This window comes from Monomorium pharaonis, chromosome 1 (genome assembly GCF_013373865.1).
Source record: "Monomorium pharaonis isolate MP-MQ-018 chromosome 1, ASM1337386v2, whole genome shotgun sequence".
NCBI classification, from domain to species: Eukaryota; Metazoa; Arthropoda; class Insecta; order Hymenoptera; family Formicidae; genus Monomorium; species Monomorium pharaonis.
This window is the reverse complement of record NC_050467.1, coordinates 18,577,597-18,600,491: the sequence shown is the minus strand read 5'-3', so window position 1 is coordinate 18,600,491 and position 22,895 is coordinate 18,577,597. Positions and strand designations below refer to the sequence as shown.

General features: G+C 35.4%; 4 protein-coding genes across 8 annotated transcripts in view; 2 read left to right on the top strand and 2 right to left on the bottom strand.

The window, feature by feature from the left end:
- The first annotated feature begins 100 nt into the window (after nt 1–100).
- Nucleotides 101–6,534, top strand: LOC105831805 (chorion peroxidase). Its single transcript, XM_028192093.2, is given in 6 exon segments — nt 101–1,822; nt 2,245–2,703; nt 3,926–3,956; nt 3,958–4,485; nt 4,603–5,701; nt 6,246–6,534. Coding segments are annotated over 6 exon segments (2,445 nt in total). The 5' UTR covers nt 101–1,688; the 3' UTR covers nt 6,440–6,534.
- An 885-nt stretch (nt 6,535–7,419) lies between these two features.
- The window catches only part of LOC105831803 (transcription initiation protein SPT3 homolog), a 30,364-nt gene continuing 14,888 nt past the window's right edge, over nt 7,420–22,895 (top strand). Inside the window, exons 1-6 of one of the 4 annotated variants that reach the window (XM_012672208.3) lie at nt 7,420–7,618; nt 8,558–8,788; nt 8,919–9,233; nt 9,315–9,499; nt 9,588–9,741; nt 12,859–12,995. In XM_012672208.3, the coding sequence (XP_012527662.1) occupies nt 7,561–7,618; nt 8,558–8,788; nt 8,919–9,233; nt 9,315–9,499; nt 9,588–9,725 (927 nt within the window). In that variant the 5' untranslated portion in view covers nt 7,420–7,560 and the 3' untranslated portion in view covers nt 9,726–9,741; nt 12,859–12,995. Of the gene's footprint in view, nt 7,643–8,557; nt 8,789–8,918; nt 9,234–9,314; nt 9,500–9,587; nt 9,742–11,824; nt 11,995–12,858; nt 12,996–22,895 lie in introns of those variants that run through there. The other 3 variants (XM_012672207.3, XM_036295431.1, XM_012672209.3) reach the window with 3 other exon arrangements.
- LOC105831802 (WD repeat-containing protein 91) lies at nt 9,854–13,856 on the bottom strand. The gene is made up of 8 exons (XM_012672206.3): nt 13,442–13,856; nt 12,894–13,158; nt 12,699–12,814; nt 12,006–12,193; nt 11,601–11,913; nt 11,394–11,515; nt 10,620–11,274; nt 9,854–10,507 (listed from the first exon to the last, which is right to left on the bottom strand). Exons 1-8 carry the CDS (start codon nt 13,559–13,561, stop codon nt 10,358–10,360), a joined length of 1,929 nt encoding a protein of 642 aa, XP_012527660.1. The 5' UTR covers nt 13,562–13,856; the 3' UTR covers nt 9,854–10,357.
- LOC105831801 (myosin-2 heavy chain) lies at nt 14,145–21,831 on the bottom strand. Of its 2 annotated transcripts, XM_012672204.3 has the most exons (6): nt 19,659–21,831; nt 18,353–18,555; nt 17,812–18,162; nt 17,186–17,188; nt 16,913–16,993; nt 14,145–16,498 (listed from the first exon to the last, which is right to left on the bottom strand). In XM_012672204.3, the coding sequence occupies exons 1-6, from the start codon at nt 21,814–21,816 to the stop codon at nt 16,298–16,300; spliced, it is 2,997 nt and encodes a 998-aa protein (XP_012527658.1). In that variant the 5' UTR covers nt 21,817–21,831; the 3' UTR covers nt 14,145–16,297. The 2 variants fall into 2 exon arrangements, with proteins under 2 accessions (XP_012527658.1, XP_012527659.2); XM_012672205.3 differs by lacking the exon at nt 17,186–17,188 and having other exon boundaries at nt 19,659–21,677.

The window sequence follows — 22,895 nt, the reverse complement described above, 5'->3', positions numbered from 1 at the left end:
TTCACACATTAATAAAATCTTAATTCATAATATGTCTATGCGCGCAAATTATTATCATTTGTTGCCAATAGATTTATATTCTCGAGAAACCCAACAAAAACCGGAAGCCTTTCTATAATGCGACGGTGTATTATATTACGTAGGTACAAGATGTGTAGCATCATGCACTGTTGCACCGTCGTTTCTAACAGTCAAACATTGGCGTTCATTGTCAACGCCACGATATTACAGTAATATCAATATTGATAGAAACTTTAAATATTATAAAGTCTCAAATGTTGATGTGATGCCAAAAGTACAATATTACGTGTACAAACACATACAGAATAACAATCGGGAAATTGTTGAAACCAAACTTTATTTTCTGTAATAAATGAACAAAATAAAATAAATTAAACTGCAGAAAAGAACACGTCATTTTTATTAATATATATATATAGTGTGAAAGACATAATGTGAACGTATAAATAATATAAATATAAAAGAGCAAAATATAAAAGAGCAAAATAGAAAGCAACAATGCATTTAGTTGCATAAGCTTGAATACTCTAAAATAAAAACTTAAACACTATAACTGAGACGCTTATAGAAATTAAATACTTTCTAAAATTAATAGTTGTAAAAATTGCGTCTTCGAAAAATTATAAATCAATTTCTTTCATCAAACAACCGTCTATATAGAAATTTTTCATCGGTGAACAATGTAATCAACCAGCTTTTTTATGTCTTTTTACAAAATTATAAATGTATAGCTTTTTAAACTATGTGTGTGTAATGAGAAAAATGACGGGTTTCTTCTTTAAAGCAGTAGTGTTTAATTAACACATTTTATCTTATTTATTTTTTATAAATTTTAAAATAACATGTATATTTAATTTTAGCAATTTCCTGTCAATTGACAAAATAATGTGATTTGTTTTCAAACCATCTCTGTGATACGTGATCACTTGTGTATTGTGAAACGCAGATTCGTTGCACCGCAAAAAAAATGTGGCAAGACAACTCATGTTTCACTCTCGACTGTCAATTCTCGATTTACCTTATGTAACTAGATTTCCTGCGCGAGTGTGCGAACCAAGTAATCCACTTTGGGCGGAAGACTTTACTGGATTCTTTTCTTTACCGGACGAAAAACAAAAATTACAAGTGCATGCCTAAATCTTGTAAATAATAGTGACTTGTTAAAATCTTAAAGATATCTCATTTAAAAATTATTTTGAATGTATGGGCTTTCCTTTGTTGACAAGTTCTCGGCAGAATTTATTTCAGAGAAGGGTGAAATTTGACGGTACAATGTTATGCAATAATTACGATCGTAATTAATGATTTATTATACGTGTAATATATATCAAAAGAACTCGAGCACTTGTGAGTATCGATCACTCATACGAGAGACGTGTTAAGCCTTCCGCACACGATTTTTCATGCTAGATCGTATACGAGGCATCTTACTATGTATCCTCATTGGCTTACGATTGGTTATATAATCATCTGGGCCAATCAGGACATGTATTAAGACGCCTCGTATGCGATCTAGCATGAAAAATCGTATCGTATGCCGAAGGCTTTAGTCGTGCAAGGTGAGTCACATAAGGGAGATCAAATTGCCAGGCGAGAAGAAACTTCGCTTGTCAATCGCCGCAGGCAGAATTTTATTTGTTACTTAACCGTATTTCTGTGCGACGAAAATGCGCGGTATCACGGAACGAACGCCTCTAAGAAGATCTGCGGATTCACCCGATTACATCGAGTTTGCCAGCCTCTTGAGGACTCGAAGAACGCGACTGCGACAATTCCAATGCTGCGTTTGCGGCATCCTGATGTAAGTCCATGCGGTTTGCATACAAAATAAAATTAAAAATATTACATAATTTTTTGTACAAATTTCTAATTAGGATGATAAAATTTATTTATTTCCAAAATTAAAAAATGATTATATCTTATCTATTTAAGACACATACTATATGCTTTATTTAGAATATTTAGATAAAAACTACATAAAGCATAAAATTAGTGTAAAACCTGAAAAATCTGCACAAATCATAAGTAAGTATACAAAAAAAGTAACAATTTAGAATTCAATTTAATTGATTACAAAATAAAATTTATCTATCTAAGAGTTATAAAATTTTTTAATAGAGTGAGAATAAAAATTGAATTGGATAATTAAACAAATTCGGTGTGGAAATTTTCACATATTACAGAAAGCTAGATTCTTTAATGCGATTCTTCACAATTTTACAGAGTGGTTTTTACCATGGCTCTAGTGGTGTCTGTCAGCTACTCAATGAGCCACTCCATGAACAACTTCACTAATCAGCAAATGAACGACAACGCAACGTCTTTCGATAATTTAGGTAGTGCCCTGAGATTAGGACTCGCACTTGGATCCATCTCACACTCGGCCTTCAGCAGCACCGCCAGTGCCACAGCCGAACCCAAGTTCGTCCTGGTACCTAATGAAGGAGTCAACACCTCAATAAAGTGTCTCAGCCAATTAGAATACACGCAGGGATTACGAGCTGGCGAACAGGCGATGAAGGATCGCCTGTCTGCGGATATAATTGCCGCGAAATCACCATTACCATCTTCATCCCCTGAATTTAGACATCGTCAGGCGGTGAGCACGTGCTTCAATGTTAGTACCCTTGCTTTAGCAGCAATAGGTGAAATTGCGGCGACAAAAATGATTGAGAAAATGAGGTGAGGTTCCATTTTATCATGTACTAGCTATTCCCTGCCACGCGTTGCTGTGGCTCTCTATTCTTATGCTATGTTTTTTTCAAATTTTCTTTGCTTTCGTTATTTAACTTTCAAGAGCCTTGCTTTACTGTTGCTCTTTTTATTTTATTTTTGAATAAGCATTTATCTATCTTTAATAAATCTAATATTCATTTATTCACGTACTTCTAACTTTTTTTTTCTAAAAGTTGCCATGGATTTAGAAATCCATTCAAAAGACTGTTTTAAATAAGTTCCTTTTTTCAATAAAATAATAGCCATCTTTATTTTTCTTATTACTTTAATTTAAACACAATAGAAACATTCTTCGCCTCTCCCGGTCCCTCCCCGTCTCTCCCGGTCTCTCCCCGTCTCTCCCGGTCTCTCCCCGTCTCTCCCGGTCTCTCCCCGTCTCTCCCCATCTCTCCCCATCTCTACCCGTCTGTCCTGGTCTCTCCCCGTTTCTCCCGGTCTCTCCCCGTCTCTCCCGGTCTCTCCCCGTCTCTCCCCGTCTCTCCCGGTCTCTCCCCGTCTCTCCCGGTCTCTCCCGGTCTCTCCCGGTCTTTCCTCGTACCCCATAAGAACACGACCGGTAACGAAAGCAACGTTGTGTCAAAATTTCAAAGCAATCGGTGAATAACTTACGGAGATCTTAGATGAGTAACATACATTATACATTTTTATTTATATAGATAGATATGTAAGTAAATATGACTTAAAAAATTTTATAAAATAAAGTATTACTTACCGAACACTTTGTACAATTATAAATTAAATTGTTAACATTGCTTTAGATGGCTTATATTTATAATATAATTTCATGTGCCATGTATAAAATAAAAAGTATTTAAAAAAATATTATTCCAAAAATCACCAAGCCGTATAACAAGTCAAATTGTTAATCTTTTTTTACAATATTAACTTTTACAAATTTATATATAAATTTTTTTTGTTTGATGCTGATATAAAACATACATTTTTCAGTATAACATTTAATTTATTTAATTTTATTAAACTTATTGTACAATAAAATAGCTATTGCAGTTTCTCGGTTATCATCCTGCAGATCGTTTCAAGTACGACTTTAATTTTTTAAATTAATATTTATGTATTAACAATTAAAATTATTATTAAAAGTTGAAAATTACGATATGTTTTTGGTTTTAAATAGATTTATATTTTCATTGATATTTTTCTATTTGAGGTCCACTCATGATGAACCGTCGGCGATCGATTACGTTCTTCGACAGCGGGTGGTTACCGAAAACTGTATGCAAACGGTATTTTGATGATCACACCTGTAAAACCGGCAAGTATCGAACTATCGACGGCAGCTGCAATCGGCCGAGAGGATGGGGCACTAGCATGATGCCCTTTCGAAGAGCTCTGCCGCCCGATTACGCCGATGGAATCGAGTCGCCTCGTAAGGCACGGTCCGGAAAGGAATTACCCTCCGCCAGGGAGATAAGTCTGAAGGTGCACAAACCTTCGGCCAGCAGTAATCCGTCCTTCACGGTGATGCTGGCGGTGTTTGGTCAATTCCTGGACCACGACATCACCGCGACCGCGCTCAGTCAGGGTGTCAACGGGAGTTCCATAGCGTGCTGCCCGCCGTCGTCAGGAAGACAACATCCCGAATGTTTTCCCGTGCGAATGGAAGCCGGCGATCCTGTGCACGATCTGACCGGTAGAACCTGCATGGACTTTGTGAGATCGGCGCCGGCCCCGCGATGCAAACTCGGCCCTAGAGAACAGCTCAACCAGGTGATTCAAATCGCGTTTGTATGGTTTGTTTATAACATGAATTTACAACAAATTATTACAATTGTCAAAAGTGATCTCGAAACTGGAAGGAGATTTTACAGATAAAGTTGTGTTTAGGTCAGTGCCTTCATCGACGGCTCGACTGTTTATGGCTCCGACAACGAGACTGCTCGCGACCTGCGCGAGTTCTCCGGTGGTCGTTTGAGGATGCAGTTTACACCTGACAATAGGACCCTGCTGCCGCCGAGCAGAAACCCCAATGACGGTTGCAATCGGGAAGCCGAGCGGCGCCGTGGCCGCTATTGCTTTGCCGCGGGTGACGCCAGGGCGAACGAGAACCTGCATCTGACCACGATGCATCTTCTTTGGGCGCGGCAACACAACAAGATCGCAAACGAATTGGCCAGAGTCAATCCCTCTTGGAGCGACGAGAAGCTCTATCAGGAAACGCGCCGTATCGTCGGCGCTCAATTGCAACACATCACTTATCGCGAATTTCTACCTGTTGTCCTGGGCGACGAGAGGATGAATAAGCACGGCTTGAGGCCTCTCACGTCGGGCTACAAAAAGCGGGCGCACGACTCGGACGAGCTGGAGAACGACCCGACGATCGCCAATCACTTCGCGGCCGCGGCTTTTCGCTTCGCTCACACCTTAATACCAGGGTTGATGAAAATGACGGATGCTGAGAAGGATACACCGTCTTATATGGAGCTGCACAGGATGCTCTTCAATCCCTACAGCCTTTATGCCGCGGATGGCATGAGGCGTTCGATCACTTCGGCCACAACCAACGTTATTCAGAGGTACTCCACGCACATAACTTCGCAGCTGACCAATCATCTCTTTGAGGACCCCATGGCCAATTCTACGGTACCGTGTGGTCTTGATTTGGTGTCGTTGAACATCCAACGAGGACGGGATCACGGATTACCGGGGTACACTATATGGCGGGAATATTGCGGTCTAGGAAAGGTGGGAAATTTTAGCGATCTCGAAGGCCATTTAGATCATCAAGCTCTGGAAGAGATATCAATGCTATATGAGACTGTCGGCGACATAGATTTGTATACTGGCGCGTTAGCAGAAATACCGGAATCGGACAGCTTGATTGGACCTACGTTTACGTGTTTGATTCTTGATCAGTTCGATCGTTTGCAGAAAGGGGATCGTTTTTGGTACGAGTTTGCCGAACAACCGTATCCTTTCACGGAAGGTATGGTAAATTCTGTTGCATTTATATAAACTTTATTTTTTTAAATAAATTAATAAGTAACCATACTCTTCAGCAAAAGTTATCACTAGTTTTTTAATTTTGCACGAAAAAATTAATAGTTTAAGCATTCATATATTTAACACATGTAAGTTCGTTCATCCTTCGCTTACGAAAGTTTTAAATTCGTAGTACAAATTATTTGTTTTAAGAAACATTTCTTTTGCGTAGAATTTTAGTTTGAAATTAAATTTTCAATTTTATAAATTTTACTAAAATACAAAATTTATTTCATAAAAAACCATTTAAAGTTGTGATACTGCAGTGAGAATTAATTTTATGATTATCACAGCCACGATTAAAAAAGAAATATATGTATTGAAGAAATAAATATGCCATTAAATATTAGATAACAGTTTTTAATATAAGCTTTTGATATAAGTTTTTTTAAATATGATAAAATACTATTTATTGTATTACCAAAATCTGAAATGCGTTAGATAAAAATAAAAAACGACAAAAATTGTGACATTTACAAAAATTTCAGATCAGCTCACAGAGATACGCAAGAGTTCACTGGCAAAGTTAATATGCGATTGTTCTGACGGAATCACGCGCGCTCAGATGAGAGTTATGCATTCCGTTAGTCCTGATAATCCTATGGTATCATGTGAAGATATACCAGGACCTTCCTTTACTCCATGGAAAGAAAATCCTGCTTTCAATTCAACGTCATCGTAGTGCTTAGATTTTAGAAGTTAAGTGTTTATATTATAGGATATCCTAAAACTACTAAATATACTTTTATATAATAAATTAATTGACAATTTTATAAACATTTGTAACAATACGATCCCCCTTGCCGCATTGTCACCGCATACCACCCGTCGTTCGAAAGAAGGCTTAGCGCCTCGTAACTCTTTCCATTACCGAAAGCAACTATTATTTGATAAATACAGCAACATTGCATTAATATTGCACATTCATTGTACTGCAATGCTGCTATGATGTTTTGTTGCAATCTTCCGAAAAGCAAAAAGACATTTTATTGATCGTTGCTGCAATTCAACAACAATATATAATGCATTAACAATTCATAGTGTATAAATTACAATATTGCACCATTGTAGTGAAAGATTTTGCAATGTGGATGCAATAATCTTTCAAAATAATGCTGTATGAAAACATTTAAATATTTCTTATGCGTTCGGTTTTACATATACTTTTTTTCTGTTAGATCTTTTTATGAAATAAAAGATCTGATCTATCAAATTAGACCTAACTACTGATAAGTCACAAAAAGGTCTGGAGCGGGATTCGAAATACGTTGCAAACAGCTTAATTTATGTATAGTACGTATATCAGTAACATAAATTCATATATGCACATTTCTTGACAGCAAACGAATATGGCGGGATCTATAAGATTGATCAAGGAGATTATACAGTAAAGAGATAAATAAGGTAATTACCTTATTGTGATCTCCTCGATCAATCTTATATAGATCCTGCCTAAAATCCTTTTCCTTTTTCCTGTTCCCCTTTTATTGTAACTTATTAAAAAATGTTAAATTTAAAAAATATTTTTTACATATATATTATAGATAATAATTGTATATACAATAACTAAATATATTATAACTTTTAAAAGTATTTTAATATTTTTAATAGTCGGAAAATAATACCTCTTTTCATCTGCACGGCACGTTACTGATGACGTATCGTCGCACGTCGCACATGCGCAAAACAGCGTAGCCCCAAATTAGATTGTGCGTTCATAAGTGTTGTCTGTTTATTCTTGTTTGTTCAAGCATTTTACATATCCATTGTCATTTGATAAAGTAATGACATAAACAAGTAAAAATGGCAGAAGCGTCATTTTTTAAACCGCCGGATACCGAATCACTGAATTACACTCAGGGTGAGTGCTCATTGCATTTATAAGGTTAGATACTCAATTTAGATGTGTACACACAATAAAAATACACAAAAAAGCATATTTTCGCTGTCTTATAATTATTAATCCTAAAAAAAAAATTAATTAACACGAACAATAATAAATTAATGCCAAATAAATAATGAACATATTTCTTGACTGTTATCTAATTATTGCATTGTTGTTAACAATAATTTTATATTAAGTATTATTATTATTAAGTATTATTAAGAGACTGTAATATTATTAATCATGTTCTACATAAAATAAATCTAAAATCTTGAATTACTGATGATTATATTACGTTAAATGTCATATGCCTTAGTGATCAAATTCATAAAAAGACATCTATCTCGGAAAGTAGAGAAATTCATAGGTTTGAACTTTGGCTGGAATGATATCTTTTACTATCTCTTAAGATAGTCAGTATTATTATTAATATTAAATTGTTTATCAAGTTATTTTATGATATTACTATTTCAACTTTATTTAGAATTGGGTTTTAAGATTAACAAAATTATTGCTGCATTACAGAATTGAAAAATGTATAAAATTTATGTACAAAATATTATTAGGCAAATTTATGTAGAAAATATTATATTGGACACTAAATTTTGACCAAAAAACTTGTTTTTTTTTTATTTGTTAAATCCTTTTTCTAAAAAATACACGTTATATATAGTCACAATTCTCGAAGTGATTGTTGCCTCCCGCAATGTTGATTCTCTTGCTGCGCTTACTTTATGTTGCGAAAGTAGCTGTCATTATAATTGAATTTTGATAGCTACCAAACTTGTATAGATGGTTATCTATACAATTATCATTGTAATTTATTTTTATAAAATAAAAAATAAAAAGTTAAATGACACATGCAAGGCGCACGTTTATGGTGTCTACTTTTTAATAAAATTTGAATGGTTACAGAAATTCGACAGATGATGCATGGGTTTGGTGACAGCAGTGAACCATTGTTTGAATCAGCAAAGATCATAGAAGATGTTGTGCTGCAACAAATGAAAACAATTGTTAGAAAAGCTTGTGAAATTGCAGAGAGACGATCTGGTTCAAAGAAGAACAATACTATCAATGGAGAGGACCTTCTCTTTTTATTACGTAAAGACAAAGTTAAGCTTCAACGCCTTGTGAAATATCTTGGTAAGTACGCAACATTTGATTAAACTTCTTTAGTTCAAGTATTTATGTGTATTTAAGTTAAATATATAAATATTGGAACTTAAGTATTTTTAAACAATTTATTTAGAATAAAAAATATTTCTTCTTTCAGGAATCAAAGAATTAGGATGCTCGGTTCAGAAACTTATGGCGAATGATACGCCGCAAAATATTATAGATTCTGAACAAGTGGATAATACTACAAAAAAAGTGCCGTTTCAAAGTTTTTTGGAACAGATTGACAATACGGGTGAACTTCTAGAAAATTCAGCCTCCATGGATGACGTTAAACGGCGCAGATGCATTCGCGCAGATATTGCATCAAAATCCATGGATGAAACGCATTACATGAAATTCAGCAAGGCGCGTCGTGTATCTTTTGCAAACAAAAATCGCCACAAATTCAGCGATTGGATTTGCTCAGATGGTACCTTAATTAAAATTATCAATTAAAATTATCAATACATTGTCACATTTTAATTATATTTATTATTATATTTAATTATAGGCGATGTTACTATGTCGAAGCAAGCATACACAATCTTATCTTACCTTGCATACGAAACGGTTGCTCAAATTGTTGATCTCGCCTTCTTAGTCCGACAAGATCAGGGTAAAATGCACGGCGATGCCATAGATCGGCAACGACTCAATTATGTCAATCCATTCACATTCAAACGTTATCATAACAAGGTATGTATTAAGTTGTAATAAATAATTATAAAAACTCGTATTAACACAAATCAACATAATATGTATATATATCGTTTTTTCTCTGTAGAATTTCGTAATGAAAGCTTTGACTCCTTCAGAAATAACTGAAGCCCTTAGGAGGTATTGGTCTCCACAGCTAGACATGACAGGTCCATTTAATAGATGGTCTATGAGAAGACCACATTTGAAACTCCTTTCATGTTAAATGCAAAAGTCTAAAGGTAAGAAGCTTAATATAAATTAATCACTTTGAAAAAAGCATCAAAGCAATAAGATAATCCACCCTATAAGTTATCACTTGCAAAAAAGAGCCAAGGAAATGGTACAGATATGTGCAATACTAAAATTGACTGGTATTTATTGACATTTTCTTGATTTTTTGTACAATTAATTTTCCTAAATCAAAACTTTATACATGAGACCGTATTGTTCTTTCACCACTTTTCTTTCGTTATATTATAAAAACGAGTAAAATTATCATATAATAATTAATCGTAGAGATTTATGATCCTCTTTAAAATAATTATAATATTCTCTGTACATTTTACATTTGGTAGTCCCTGATTGCTTTTCAAAAGACGGTTATTACTATTTGTAATTACTACCAGAGATACATTGTACTTTTCATAAAATATTTGAATCTTTTTTCTTTACACGAATTACCAACGTTTTGATAATACAGTGTAATGTCTTAAAATCTAATAACATACTTTAAACTACAATCATTCACACGAGTTTAATATAGTGAATAAAATAAATATCTACAAGATCTTCAACTAATATCATCAGTAACCATTTGTCTTATGAATTTACACAAATGCTAATTTTATTTCTATATCATGGTGAAAGTAGGGTTGAAACTCGTGCCTTTCCTTCCGCACCCCCGGTTATACAAGTTCCAGATTGATTGGCAGTCGACCAGTCGCAACATAGAGTACCCTTATGTCCTCCAAGCTCTAAAATTTTTCCTTGCGGGCCCGGTGGCATCTAACGCAAAAACAGATCACGTATATATCAGAATAACTTTTTCTATATAATGTATCTATAATTGATATCTTGCATATACTTAAGCATAAAACATTTTGAATATAATGTGTACCTTGTATATATTTCCTCCAGTTTGCGTGCAGAGTAACATGTAATTGCCGCTCTGATCGAAAGTAAATAGTTTTCCGTGAACGGGGTTCTTTTCGATTTTAATCTTGGTCTCCCACAAGACCTTCCCGAAGTGATTTAAACTCCTCTGGCACAGCTTACCATCCTCACTTTGGGCGCATATGTTTGTAAAGTCATTAATTAACTCTATATCAATTATTGGGCTAGAATGGCAGTTGAGATTGTCTATTATCTCGTTTCGCCTCATGTCATGTATCAATATATTGCCATTGGACAATCCCGTGATAAGTAGTTGGCCGTTATGATTAAAAGCGGAACATAAAGCGATTACGCTCTGCTCCAACGGTAATGTTCTCTCGAGCTTTCTCGTTTTTATATCGTACAGCAACAGTTTGCCCTCATTGCCGTTCGATACGGAACAGACGAACGTCGATTCCGTCGGATTACACATTAAAGTAACTATCCGCGAATTCTCGTGCTGGATATCCCATAGTGTTTTGCAATCTCGCGTATCGTGCAATTGGATCAAACCGTTGTTATCGCCGTGCAGAAAGTAGCGTTCGTTTTTCGATATCCAGTCCAACGAAGTGATAGCTTTGTTAGAAATCGCCGTGGCGGAGGCAAACGTAGTAACAGTCCTAATATAATACAAATATAAATAAGAATTGATAATAAAATTATAATTATTATATAAATAATAACAAGAATATTATTGAGTTTGCATTAATAAGGAAAGTTATATGAATAAGTTTCTTACTTTGGTGAAGGAATCGGCGTCCATACTTTGATAACACCGTCGGCGTCGCCCGTCGCGACATATGAGCCACTCGCATTGCTTTTACATTGAATTATAGAGGTTTTATGCTCGGTATATTCCTCCTGCAAATGTTACGTGTTATTGTACAAAGACGATTGTGATGTAATTAATAATAGAAAATTCCCGAGATTAGTAATGCTTTTTAACCTGACTTAAAAGAATATAACTGGAATCTATTTTTTCCTTAGTCTTTCTCTCGATAGCAGTGTCCATAGAAGAGTCTCTTTTTCTAGAACTATTTAATCTCGAATCACAGCTGATGCTTCTCTTGGCGACTGCCTCGGACTTACTAATCGAATTCACCCGTCCTTTTGTGTTTGTCCGTTTAGTTGAGATCATTTCAGCCTCCACATTCTTTTTAACATTTACAGGCTTCCTACTTAAGATTGGACTGGACCCACCGCCAATATTCCGTATGAGATTCCTCAACGTCTTTGGATTTTCCAGTAACGGCGACTCTCTATTATTTATAAATCGATATTATATATCAATTATATATTAATAGTTTTATTAAAATATAGAATTTTTTGACGAAAGCTAATATAAACGTACTGAGCAATAATGTAAAAATCATCCATAAGAGGGGGGTGCTGAGGCGTTGGGCCTGGGTTCACATCCGATATGCTTTCTATCTTGACGGATTCGCTCAACCGTTGCCTTAAAGTTTCATTTTCCTCTTGCAGTCGTTTAAACTTATTTGTATCTTCGTCAATCGTGAGTAATGTCGGTAGTGGCATACACTAAGATAAAGGCATATCAAGTTTTCATCATTCGTATCCTATTTCATATTATGTAAACGCGCGTCTTTTATCACACTTTTGTTACAAAATCTAGTGCGTAAAAAAATACTCATATTTATTCATAGAGTCTCATTTTTTCTTGCACTTTTATTATTTAACACTGACATTTTTTTACTTACAAAAAAGATTGAGCAAATAAATGATTAAATTAAAAATGTGATTAAAAGTTAAATGTTTCATTAGTATAAAGTATTAAAAAATCAACATAATTATTGAAAAGTAAATTATGAGAATTTTCTTTTACACACACACACACACACACACACACACACACACACACACACACACACACACACACACACACGAGAAATATAATAAGCTAAAAAATAGATTAAAAGTAAAAAATTGAAACAATCAGAAAATGATTATTTGGTTCTCAAGTTAAACCCATTACATATCTAGAGAAATTAATTTTAGCTTTGTGATAAAATGTTTTTTCACTTACTTGAAAAATTGTTGCGAGGAAATTGTGTAAGGATACCAACATAGTATCTTGCCATTGCTTGCTAAAATGAACTGCATAAGCTGGATTGTCTTCAGGATTTTTGATAAAAATGAGTGCTGTAGTATCACAAAAAGTAAAAATTTATTTTCTAAATTCACAGTGTTATAAATTCATAAATGAACAAGGGATACGTACCGAACCAGTCCTTCCATTCCGAGTGACCTTGTAACTCTGGTGTCATTTTGTTGAAAAATTCATGTAGCCTGTCTTGCTTGCCATTCAAGGCTGCGTTTACCAAGTACATCTTCAGTACAGCATTTTCTAGCTTTCTGACCGCAGGTGTAAAGTGGCTTTCCAATCGACAAAACATTCTAGTGTCTAAGTGTCCCCATAACTCTCTCAACGACGTCAGATCGTAATTGTATATGTATTGCATTAATTGATCGACTATTTTATCAACCTGTTTAATTAACATTGTCGAATATTATTAAGCTATTTTCCAATATATAATTTTTTACTAATATAATTCATCTAATGTAATTCACAAATATTTCTATTCATGTGTAACAGTTTATGCGTAAAGAACATAAGTAAATATACAACAGCGGAATAAACCAAGCACAGCTGATAGAATCAATGACGTGAGGATGAACGTATCGCGCGATTATTCTGAGTCTTGATCTCTCGATAAGGCAACTCTTATTTAATTGGATACTTTGTTGTTTTGCTAGAGTCATCCTTACCCTAAATCCCTTTTCTTTTTCCGCCTTCAGATCATTATCAAAAGCCTTCAAAGTTTGAGTGAAACCTCTGAACAGCAAGTACTCCTTTACCAATTCGTCTACATACTGTATATGAGACATTTTCCCTCCAATTTCTTTAAAATGCTACACATTCGCACCAGTTGACAGCTGTATATTGTCATCCTTCAGCCATCTTGATTCCCCACTGGATAACATACACAGCAACACTCCGCCTGGATGTAGGATTGCCAACAGAAAGCCTTACAATAGAAAGGCATGTGAGTCATATCGACCACTTTCTCGAGGCATCGAATAATCGAAATTATTTAAAGAGAAAATTACTGTGTTTAGAAAGAAAATAATTATTGCAAAAAAATACAAAATATTTTTTAGAAAGATTGGTCAAAACCAAGAAAAAAACATGAAGATCATAATTATTAAACATTTTTTAAGAGAAATAAATTATTTTATAAAAGTGCAAAACATTTCGAAAGAAAAACTTGAAAACGAGAAGAAAAAAATTATAAAGCTTATAAAACTATATAATGTGTTATAATATTATAAAACGATATTATCTATTTTAAGACGATGTACGTTATCTTTGAGAGAAGAAACTCTTGATCGAAAACATGAGAAAAAGAAACTAAATAAAAATGATAAAATTAACATTATTACTTATAAAAAAATACAAAGCGGATATTAATCTGATTGTGTAGACTGTCTTAAACATTTATTTGTAGGTAAATTCGATAAATAATAATTACAGTATTAATATATCTAATTATAGTGACTTAAATTTCAACGAGTATTAAAATGATGCGAGAATGGTATACATTTATCAAACCGTTTGCTTTTTTTTAACATATAGAAGAAAGTAATATCCTGCTGAATAACAATGTGTGTGTGTGTGTGTATGTGTGTGTATTTTAATTATAGATAAACTATATCACACAAGAATCTTTGTCATATAATTACTGTAGAGTTTAACAAAAATAATCTCATCTTTAAAAAGGCATGAGTGTTTTGTCTCCATTGTAAAAATCGAAGCTCACCCGTAGATTTAATTCCTTTATTATTACAATTACATCCTAACGACTTATTTATAACAATTACTTAAAAAATTGTTATTTTATAAAATTTTGAATGTTTAATTTTCAAAATTAGGATTAACAAACTTCAAACTTTTTTGTATATTAATTTTACTTTAAAAATTAATTAAATTAATTTAATGCATATACAATAAATGTCATTTTTAATCATTTTTTAACATAATTTTTTAATTTAAATTTATTTTTCTAAATGTGAGTGTAGGGATGACACGTCACACTGAATTAACACACATAATTTATATAGAAAGAACAATGCTTTTTTTATATGAGGATATCGTAAGGATATTAGAATATTACTTTCTTTTTACAATCTCAGTGGTTGAAATCAGAATTTATCGCAGATAAACGATTAAAATTCGCAAATCGAAGATAAACTTTTAAAGTGAATCTCCTTGCGAATTTTGTATCTCGTGAACATACAAAAGTCAACTTAGAAGAAAAAAATCGCAAAATTACGCGATTACCTCTATAGAATTTATAAAATATCATATTTTTTCCTTATATTTATTGTCAATAGACGCTAGACTACGAAAAATAAATCGCGAGATGTATTGTTACTCGCGAGGATTTGGCAAGAGCGAAATAGCGATGTTTTCTTTGTTTGTTCGATGTACTATTTTAACAAAAATAAGTTCTCACAGTCCATTGTACCTAATATTATTATCACTGGAGATATCGCTGTAACGGCGTTTAACGTTTGATTAACCATAAATTGGAAAAATTTGCCAATAATTTTGTGGAATAATGTATGAACATAAGAAAAAGTAGAAAAAAATATATTTTTGTACGATTGTATGATATTAATTATAAAATTTCATTAAACATTTGTAAATATGCATTTTATAAAATATATCATGAAATTCTTTTAAAAAATTGTTCTCTTGTATTTTTAAATTTACGTCCAAAGTTACAAAATCAAATTAATTAAGAAACAGTTACTAAACATAGTATTCCACTGCTGCATTATTGGCATGATCTCTTATCAAAGATCCTTTCTTTTAGAATTGCCAGTTTACGGAGCAAACTCGCCCGATAAGACGCGATTTGATTACAATTGTGCGTATTATTTCGAATAAATTCATTTCGAGGTCTTCGTTGAATTGTCCACAAACGAATTTCAAAAATTTTACACATGAATTTTGTCTCATTGTCTGGAGCCCCATCTCTTCGGGGATTCATCGATCGCGATGGCAAACGCGATTAGATCTCCAGTTTCCGTAAAATCACCAGTTTGCACTTTTACGCTTTTCGAAAATACATGTACATTCGAATGCAATTTCAACGGACAAACGGACGTGCAGTGCTTTGAAGATTTTTCTGCTAGCGCCGCCGAGACGATCGGGATCGTCTTTGCGTCGACGAAGAGAAACTTGGATATTCACAATCCAACTTAAAAGTATTGAGTCCCATGAGACAGATTAATTAGACCCGATCAAAATTCACAACACACAAACTCAATCTTGGAAAGCGTCAAAGATCCCAAAGTCGACTGTTTTCGCATTTTTCTGCGGGTCTCAGGTCCAAGACGATCCCGACAGCCATTATCCTTCGAAGCTTGAATTAATTGTATGCGTGTGCCGCAATAATTATCATGTATCACTGCTGCGTTGCATAAGCCAACGGACAATTATTCTTTTAAGGCCAGATAACAAGAGAAAGAGATAGAGGCAAACGACGCATTTCAAAAAAAGAGTTCGAGTGAGCGCTCGATCGAGACGCGTAAAAGTTCCTCCCGAAAGAAATGCATCTATAAGTCGACGTCCTCCTGCTTGGCCTTAGGCGCAATCTTCTGGCCGCTCTCAGACTCCTTCGAGCTCATATGGACGTCCGCGACCTCAACCGGCGGTGGCGGCGCCGGTTTCACCGAGTTGTCATCCTCGGCGACCTCGAAACCGATTGTGGCTCCGATCTTATGGCTCGCCTGCTTGAACGAATCCGAGAGCATCACCTGATAACACGCGATTAAGCAAATTAATTCGATTTCAAAATTTAACGAGCATTGTTCTACATATTTTTCTATCACTGGCACTTTAATCTTCAGACATTAAATTAACATAATTTTATTATCTTTGATCAATAGATAAATATAAATATAACGTCGAAGAAATATAGAATTAAATGATAGATTCTGAGATTGTAGTTGCTAATTAAAAATATTCCAATTGGCATTTCTTAAATATTAGATATTAAAATTTAAGAAAAAGTAAAATTTGTTGTTATCCCCAAAAAGAATATAAAAAATATTAAATAAAACATTGATGGAATAAAAAAATAATTGTATGTATACAGAAATCGATAGTTTATATCTTTATATTGGTCTTTTTAATTTGTTATCTTTTTTTTTTTAATTGTTGTCGCTCACCTGTACGACGTTGATGCACATGGATGTGAGTGCCAGGCCGAATACCAGGTATACTATCGAAAACACCATGAATATGGGATTCTAAATCAATCAATCAATGAATCCATTAAGTTTTGCGAATTGTGGATCTCACAGTTACTCGTAATTTCATTAATTAAGATTGATTTGATTAATTAATGAAACAAGAGAAAATAAGCTAAGTGAGAAACAACGAATACATGTATACGGTGATATACAGCTTCTCCTTGAGAGAAACCTTGTCAAAAAGCTTACCATCTGCGCGCCACCGTGAAAAAAAAACATGAGAGTAAATTAATAATCGTTTTGCCGTACAAATTGAAAACTGTATGTGTGTGTGTGTGTGTGTGTGTGTATGTGTAATATTGCAAATAAAATTAGAATTTAAAAAGGCGCTAAGAGCAAATCAAATGGAATTCACGAATTCCTATGCGCGGCCCTTATAAAAATTGAATGCTAAGTAGTATTAAATTAAATGGCCAGTGAGTAATTATTTGATTTGTAGTATCAAAACCACTAACAAAAAAAATAAATATTTGATCACTGGTCGGTTTAGTACTGCCAATATTAAATTTCTGCAAGGAAGCCTAACATAGCAGTCATGGCTAAGAATTATAATAAATAATTAAGAATTCTACTTGGACGAATCTACTAATTGTAACTTCGCTAATTTTACTCAAATAACTTATTAATCAATATTTAAGTTTCGTAGGATTTACCTCTCGATTTGCATCGATCATTACACATGTCTAATCGAAGTCGATGAAGAACTCGCAATACAATTTTTTATCTACGATTTTTCGTCTACGAAGAGTGTTATTTAGTATTCATTAATTATTAATTATCTGGTTTGACCCTGACGTATGTTAAAAAATAATTACCGATGGCACGTAATCGCCAAAACCGATAGTGCTCATGGAGATGAACACGAAGTAGAAGCTCTCGAAGAAGTTCCAGGGCTCCCACCAGGTGTATGCCGTGGCTCCTATGAAGATATAAGCCAGGAGAATAACGATCGCCACCGAAATCGGTAGATTGAACTCGTCATCGACGGCGAACGTCGACAATGTCGGCGTACCCGGCGTGTCCGGCAAGTTGGCGTCCATATTCAAGACTGTCTGCGGCTGCTGGGCCTGCTGCCTCTGAATCTCCTCGATTTCCTCTGGATTCATTTGCGAGGGCCGACGGAATTTCGCGAGATCGTAAACGAGTTGCACGCCTTTCATCATTTCCTGTGATTTCCACAAGACAAAGTGTTAATCGATTAGACAGCTCGATCAAAGATAAAAAGAAAAAAGAGTAACAGGCACAAAATGCTGAAAATGCGCAATATTATGAATTGAAGATATATAAAGATTCTGGAAATTCCCGGAAATTATAGTTTCTTCTTTGATCTTCTCAAAACTGATTAAATTATCTTACCTGAACGGGTACAGTGCGACGGACTTTGCGGCAACTGCCAGTGTAGTACAGCCTCCTCACGAATGCCCACAGGAACTTTATACCGCGCGTAAATAATTTACCAAAGTCGGCCAAAATGATGAGAAACATCGGGATGCCGAAAATGGCGTATACAATCGTAATAGCTCTTCCCGCGTCCGTGCTTGGCGAAATATGTCCATATCCTGTAATGAAATTTCGTTCAATTTATCAGCTGCAGCTGGTAATATTGATACATTCACTTATGCCGTTTATTTATTCTGAGATAAAAAAAATTAGCTCAACAGTTGCAATGCCATATTAAAATTTAAATTCATGAGATAATCTCTATTCTATATATTTAATATATTTTTTATGTAATATGTAATACATAATAAATATATAATAAAATCATATTATGCAATTCTATTATATATAATATAATTATACATTATTTTATTATAAATAATGTAAGATTATATTGCCAAATTTAATTATACGACGTATACGAAACAAAACCGTAATGGTCACAGTTTATTTTGTTTGCGTCGACCTCTGAATCGTCGTTACAAAAGCGGCACGTTTACGCACGTCGCGAGTAAAATCTAAGTTTAGATTATTCAACGAAGGTAAAGCGGTTGTTTTCAAACTAACTATAACTACCTTGGTGTATAATTCAGGAAATCCAATTGAACAATTTCATCTATATGATGAATTTATACGATTAATGTGTAACTTAAGCTTAAATTCAGTTGTACTTTATCTGCAAGTTTATTATCAGATCGGAAAAATCATGCTCATTGAGCACATTGCATAATGCAAGTCAACGATGTCTGGCTTCTGAAGCTTTTTCACCCACGATCTAAATTTATCATGCCTTGGCGATCTAAACGATATAAACAGTAGATACAAGTTACTTAAACAGAATTCAAAACATAATGTAAAAAAAAGTATTGTAAATTTTTCAATAAAATTATTTTAGATTGGAATTTTAGATTTGCAATTCAATTTTTATTTTTATTTTATTAGTTTTTAATCAAACACAATTGAGATAGATGTATTTCAAATAAATGCTTTAGCTTTTTTAAATTTAATTTTTATTTCACTGATGGTGTGCATGCGCATTTTTCTTTTAATGCATTGTATATTGTCAGAATTTCATTGCATTCGTGTGTCATAAAATCAATACGGGATCCGTAAATTTTCTCATCGGTATTAAAAAATAAAAGAAGGCTATTAGAAGTTGACTTCTTCAGATTAAAAAGATTACTTCCACCTTGAACCTCTCCTAAAGCAAACGTGTTCTCACCAATGGTGGTGATGACAGTGAGACAGTACACGACCGCGTTCAGAAAAGTCCAACTCTTTTGACCGCTGTACGTATGTAGACCAGCTTCGTGAGCTGTATGAAGTTGCTCCTCGAATTCCATCAGCTTCCTGCGCGCCATACTCTTCCAGTCGTCCTCCCTCAAATTGTGACTGTAATTCCACAAGGTATCTAGGAAGTCGCGCTTCACGCGCTTCACGCCGCATTTGTAGAATGTTTCGAAGGCGCCCTCGATAAAACGGAAGATGAAACCGCCGAGGCCGCAGTAGATCAACACGAGCAACAACTCGGCTATGCAACGATTACGTAGCCGCCTGATGATCGTGGTCTCACGTGGATTCTGCGCCACGAAAGTCTTGAATTCGCTGACGATGTCTCCGAGGGCTCTAAAGAAGTCCAATAGTGTAATTCTCTCTACTTCTAGCTTCTCCACTTTGATCTCCTCGACTTTCGGAACGGGCTCCGGTTTGTCCTCAATATTCTTCTCTTCGGTATCTTCATTCTTCTCCTTTTCGGCGCTCCTGCGCCAGAAGGACAACCAAGAGAACCATGATTTTTTCTTGTCAGCTACATCGGAAGACTGCGTTACGTTCTCAACGGTGTCTTCTTGCTCGCTGTCGCGGTACTCCAGACTGAACTTTCTCCTTCTTCTCAAGGAACCAACCTCAACCGTGTCCTGAAACTCGTCCACGACTTCCGGGTCCAGAATGTTACGTTCCCTTAGCAGGTAGTCTCTCTGAGCCCTCGCGAAATCCTCGATCAGGCTTTCATTGCTCAGCGGAATGATCTGCTTCCTTATCTCGATCGAGGACCTCTTCACCATCCGTTCCTCGGCAGATTTCTTTGAAAAATTCTCGCTCTTCTTCACGAGTTTCGGATCCTCGTCCGTGTCCTCGGCCTGACTGTAAGGTCTCGAACGTGACGCGGAGTCATCTCTCATCCGTTGCTCGTCCTCCAGCTTCGGTCGACTCGATGATCTCTTCTCTCGATTAGATCTCTCGGCGTCCCTTTTCAGCGCTTCCGGATCACTGACCCGACTCCTTCCGCTCGTCTTTTTCACCCTGGATCTGATTGCCTCCGGCGATTTCGTCCGCCTTCGATTCGACTCGCTCTTATCATCCACGTCGCTGGAATCCGTTGATCGGCTGTATCTCTCCACACGTTCCTTCGACTTTCTTTTAAGTCGTCTTTCGATTTTGCGAATTTCGACGGGCCTGTCGGTCTCCTCCCTCGTCTCTTTTGGCGCCTCCGATGTCTTTGACGTGTCATGGAATTCATGGACAGCACTATCCTTGACCGCCTGAACAACTTCAGGTCTGATGACGTCTTTCCTGGTAATATCATCATCAAGCCTCTTCGCTACTTCAATTACTTGCTTTACCGGTCGCGTGTTGTTGTCATCAGCAGATGCAACGTCATTTTCACGTGTCTTCGAACTATTCCCAGCCGACTTGGCGGCCACCTCGGCGCGAATTGCGATCATGTCATCCACATTCGCGGAATTCCTCGCGTCAGTCCTATCCTTCCTTCTAGCGGGACGAAGCTCCCGGTTTTCCCCTTTCTTGTCTTTGTTCTCCGTATCTTTCAAGTGCGCCTCCTGCTTCAGCTGCTGTGACAGTCTATTTTCCTTTTGTTGGTGCTCCAGTTTCTCCGTTTCCTCGGCCATCCTCTCCATTTTGGCACGCCTCTCCTCGTCCTCATCGTCCGAAGCGTCCATGCGTGATGCGGCACCCCTTGACGAGGGATCGGGCGTCTTCTCACGCTTCCTGGCAAACGCCTTGCGACGTCTGTGTATCATGTAACTGTCCTCCATCGCGCGACTCTTTGTCGCCGTCGCCTCTGTCGTCGTAGTCGTCGTTGTCGTTGTCGTTTGACGGTCTTCGTATACGCGAGAGAGACTCGCGAAAAGAAACGCACTCACCGAGATCGGCCCCAACGGGGCCGTGACAGAAATAAAACGGAGGCTGTTCCCACCACTACCACCGTCGCGGCCGCCACCACCGTCGGCACGACGACGTCTGCCACGGCGGCGAAACCAGATGACCGATTTCGCCGCAGCGGATATCGAGCGGGAGCGCCACGCGCAATCGAAACCGCGACTTTGGCGTCGCGACGCCGCGCCTGCATCACTGCAACCCATTTGGTTGCACCGCTCGAAGGTTACCCTGCACCAACAGAATTGAGAAATTGGGGTGACCCTTTAACTCTGTAACCTCCATCAAAAATGAAAATCCTATATAACGAATTTGTCCCCCAAGAATTAGAAATTGCGAAAAAAATTAGAAAAATTAATATCATGTTTCTAAAATTTTGTTTTGGGAGCAATATCGATTGAAAGAATGATTACAGAAAAATTTTTTTTAATGAAAGAAAAACTAAGCAAAGAACAAAAAAACTGTTTTAATTAAAAAGTAATTACGTAATTAGCTAAAAAATAAATTACTTGTTTTACTTAAACAATATTGCACAAACAAGTTAAACTGTTTCATAGAATTATCATCAATATTTTATAAATAGTTTAATGTGTTAGGAATATGTATGAGCGCTCAATTTTGTATGTACAAGAGAATTAATACAGATTGTAAATTATAACAATTGTGATTGAATAGTATGTAATATCAAGATAATATTGTACTTACAAATATGATGCTTTATATAATTAAACTAGTAACTATATGAACTTAATAGAGAATAACAATAGGGAAGAGAGATAAGATAATTTTGTCATACGTATTGTCATGCGCTTCGAAACTACGTCTGAATTATGATGCGTTCAATAATAATTGAAATGGAACAATTAACGAGACAAATCCGACAAAGACAGGGCTACAATAAATTAGAATAATTAAATCTATTATCTCAAGTAATAGCAATTTAAATTTTCATTTAAATAAGGCAATTAAATGAAATAAGCGGAAAAGAGGTTTTTTTATGTATTTAAATTAGACTAAAAAAGGAATGCCTTATTTTATCTTTCTGATATTACTGAAATACGCAAAAAATAAATTTTTTAATAATATTATTTTGCTTTGTAAAATATTCACAACAGAATTAAAATTATTAATCTATATTAATATATATATTAATATATAATTAGTTTAATTCTTATGCGAAAAGAAACATTTTCATAATGAAATACGAATCAAATAAGAAATGATGATTATATTATATGATGTTTTCAAATAACATTAAAATCGTAACAACCAAGACTTCCATAAA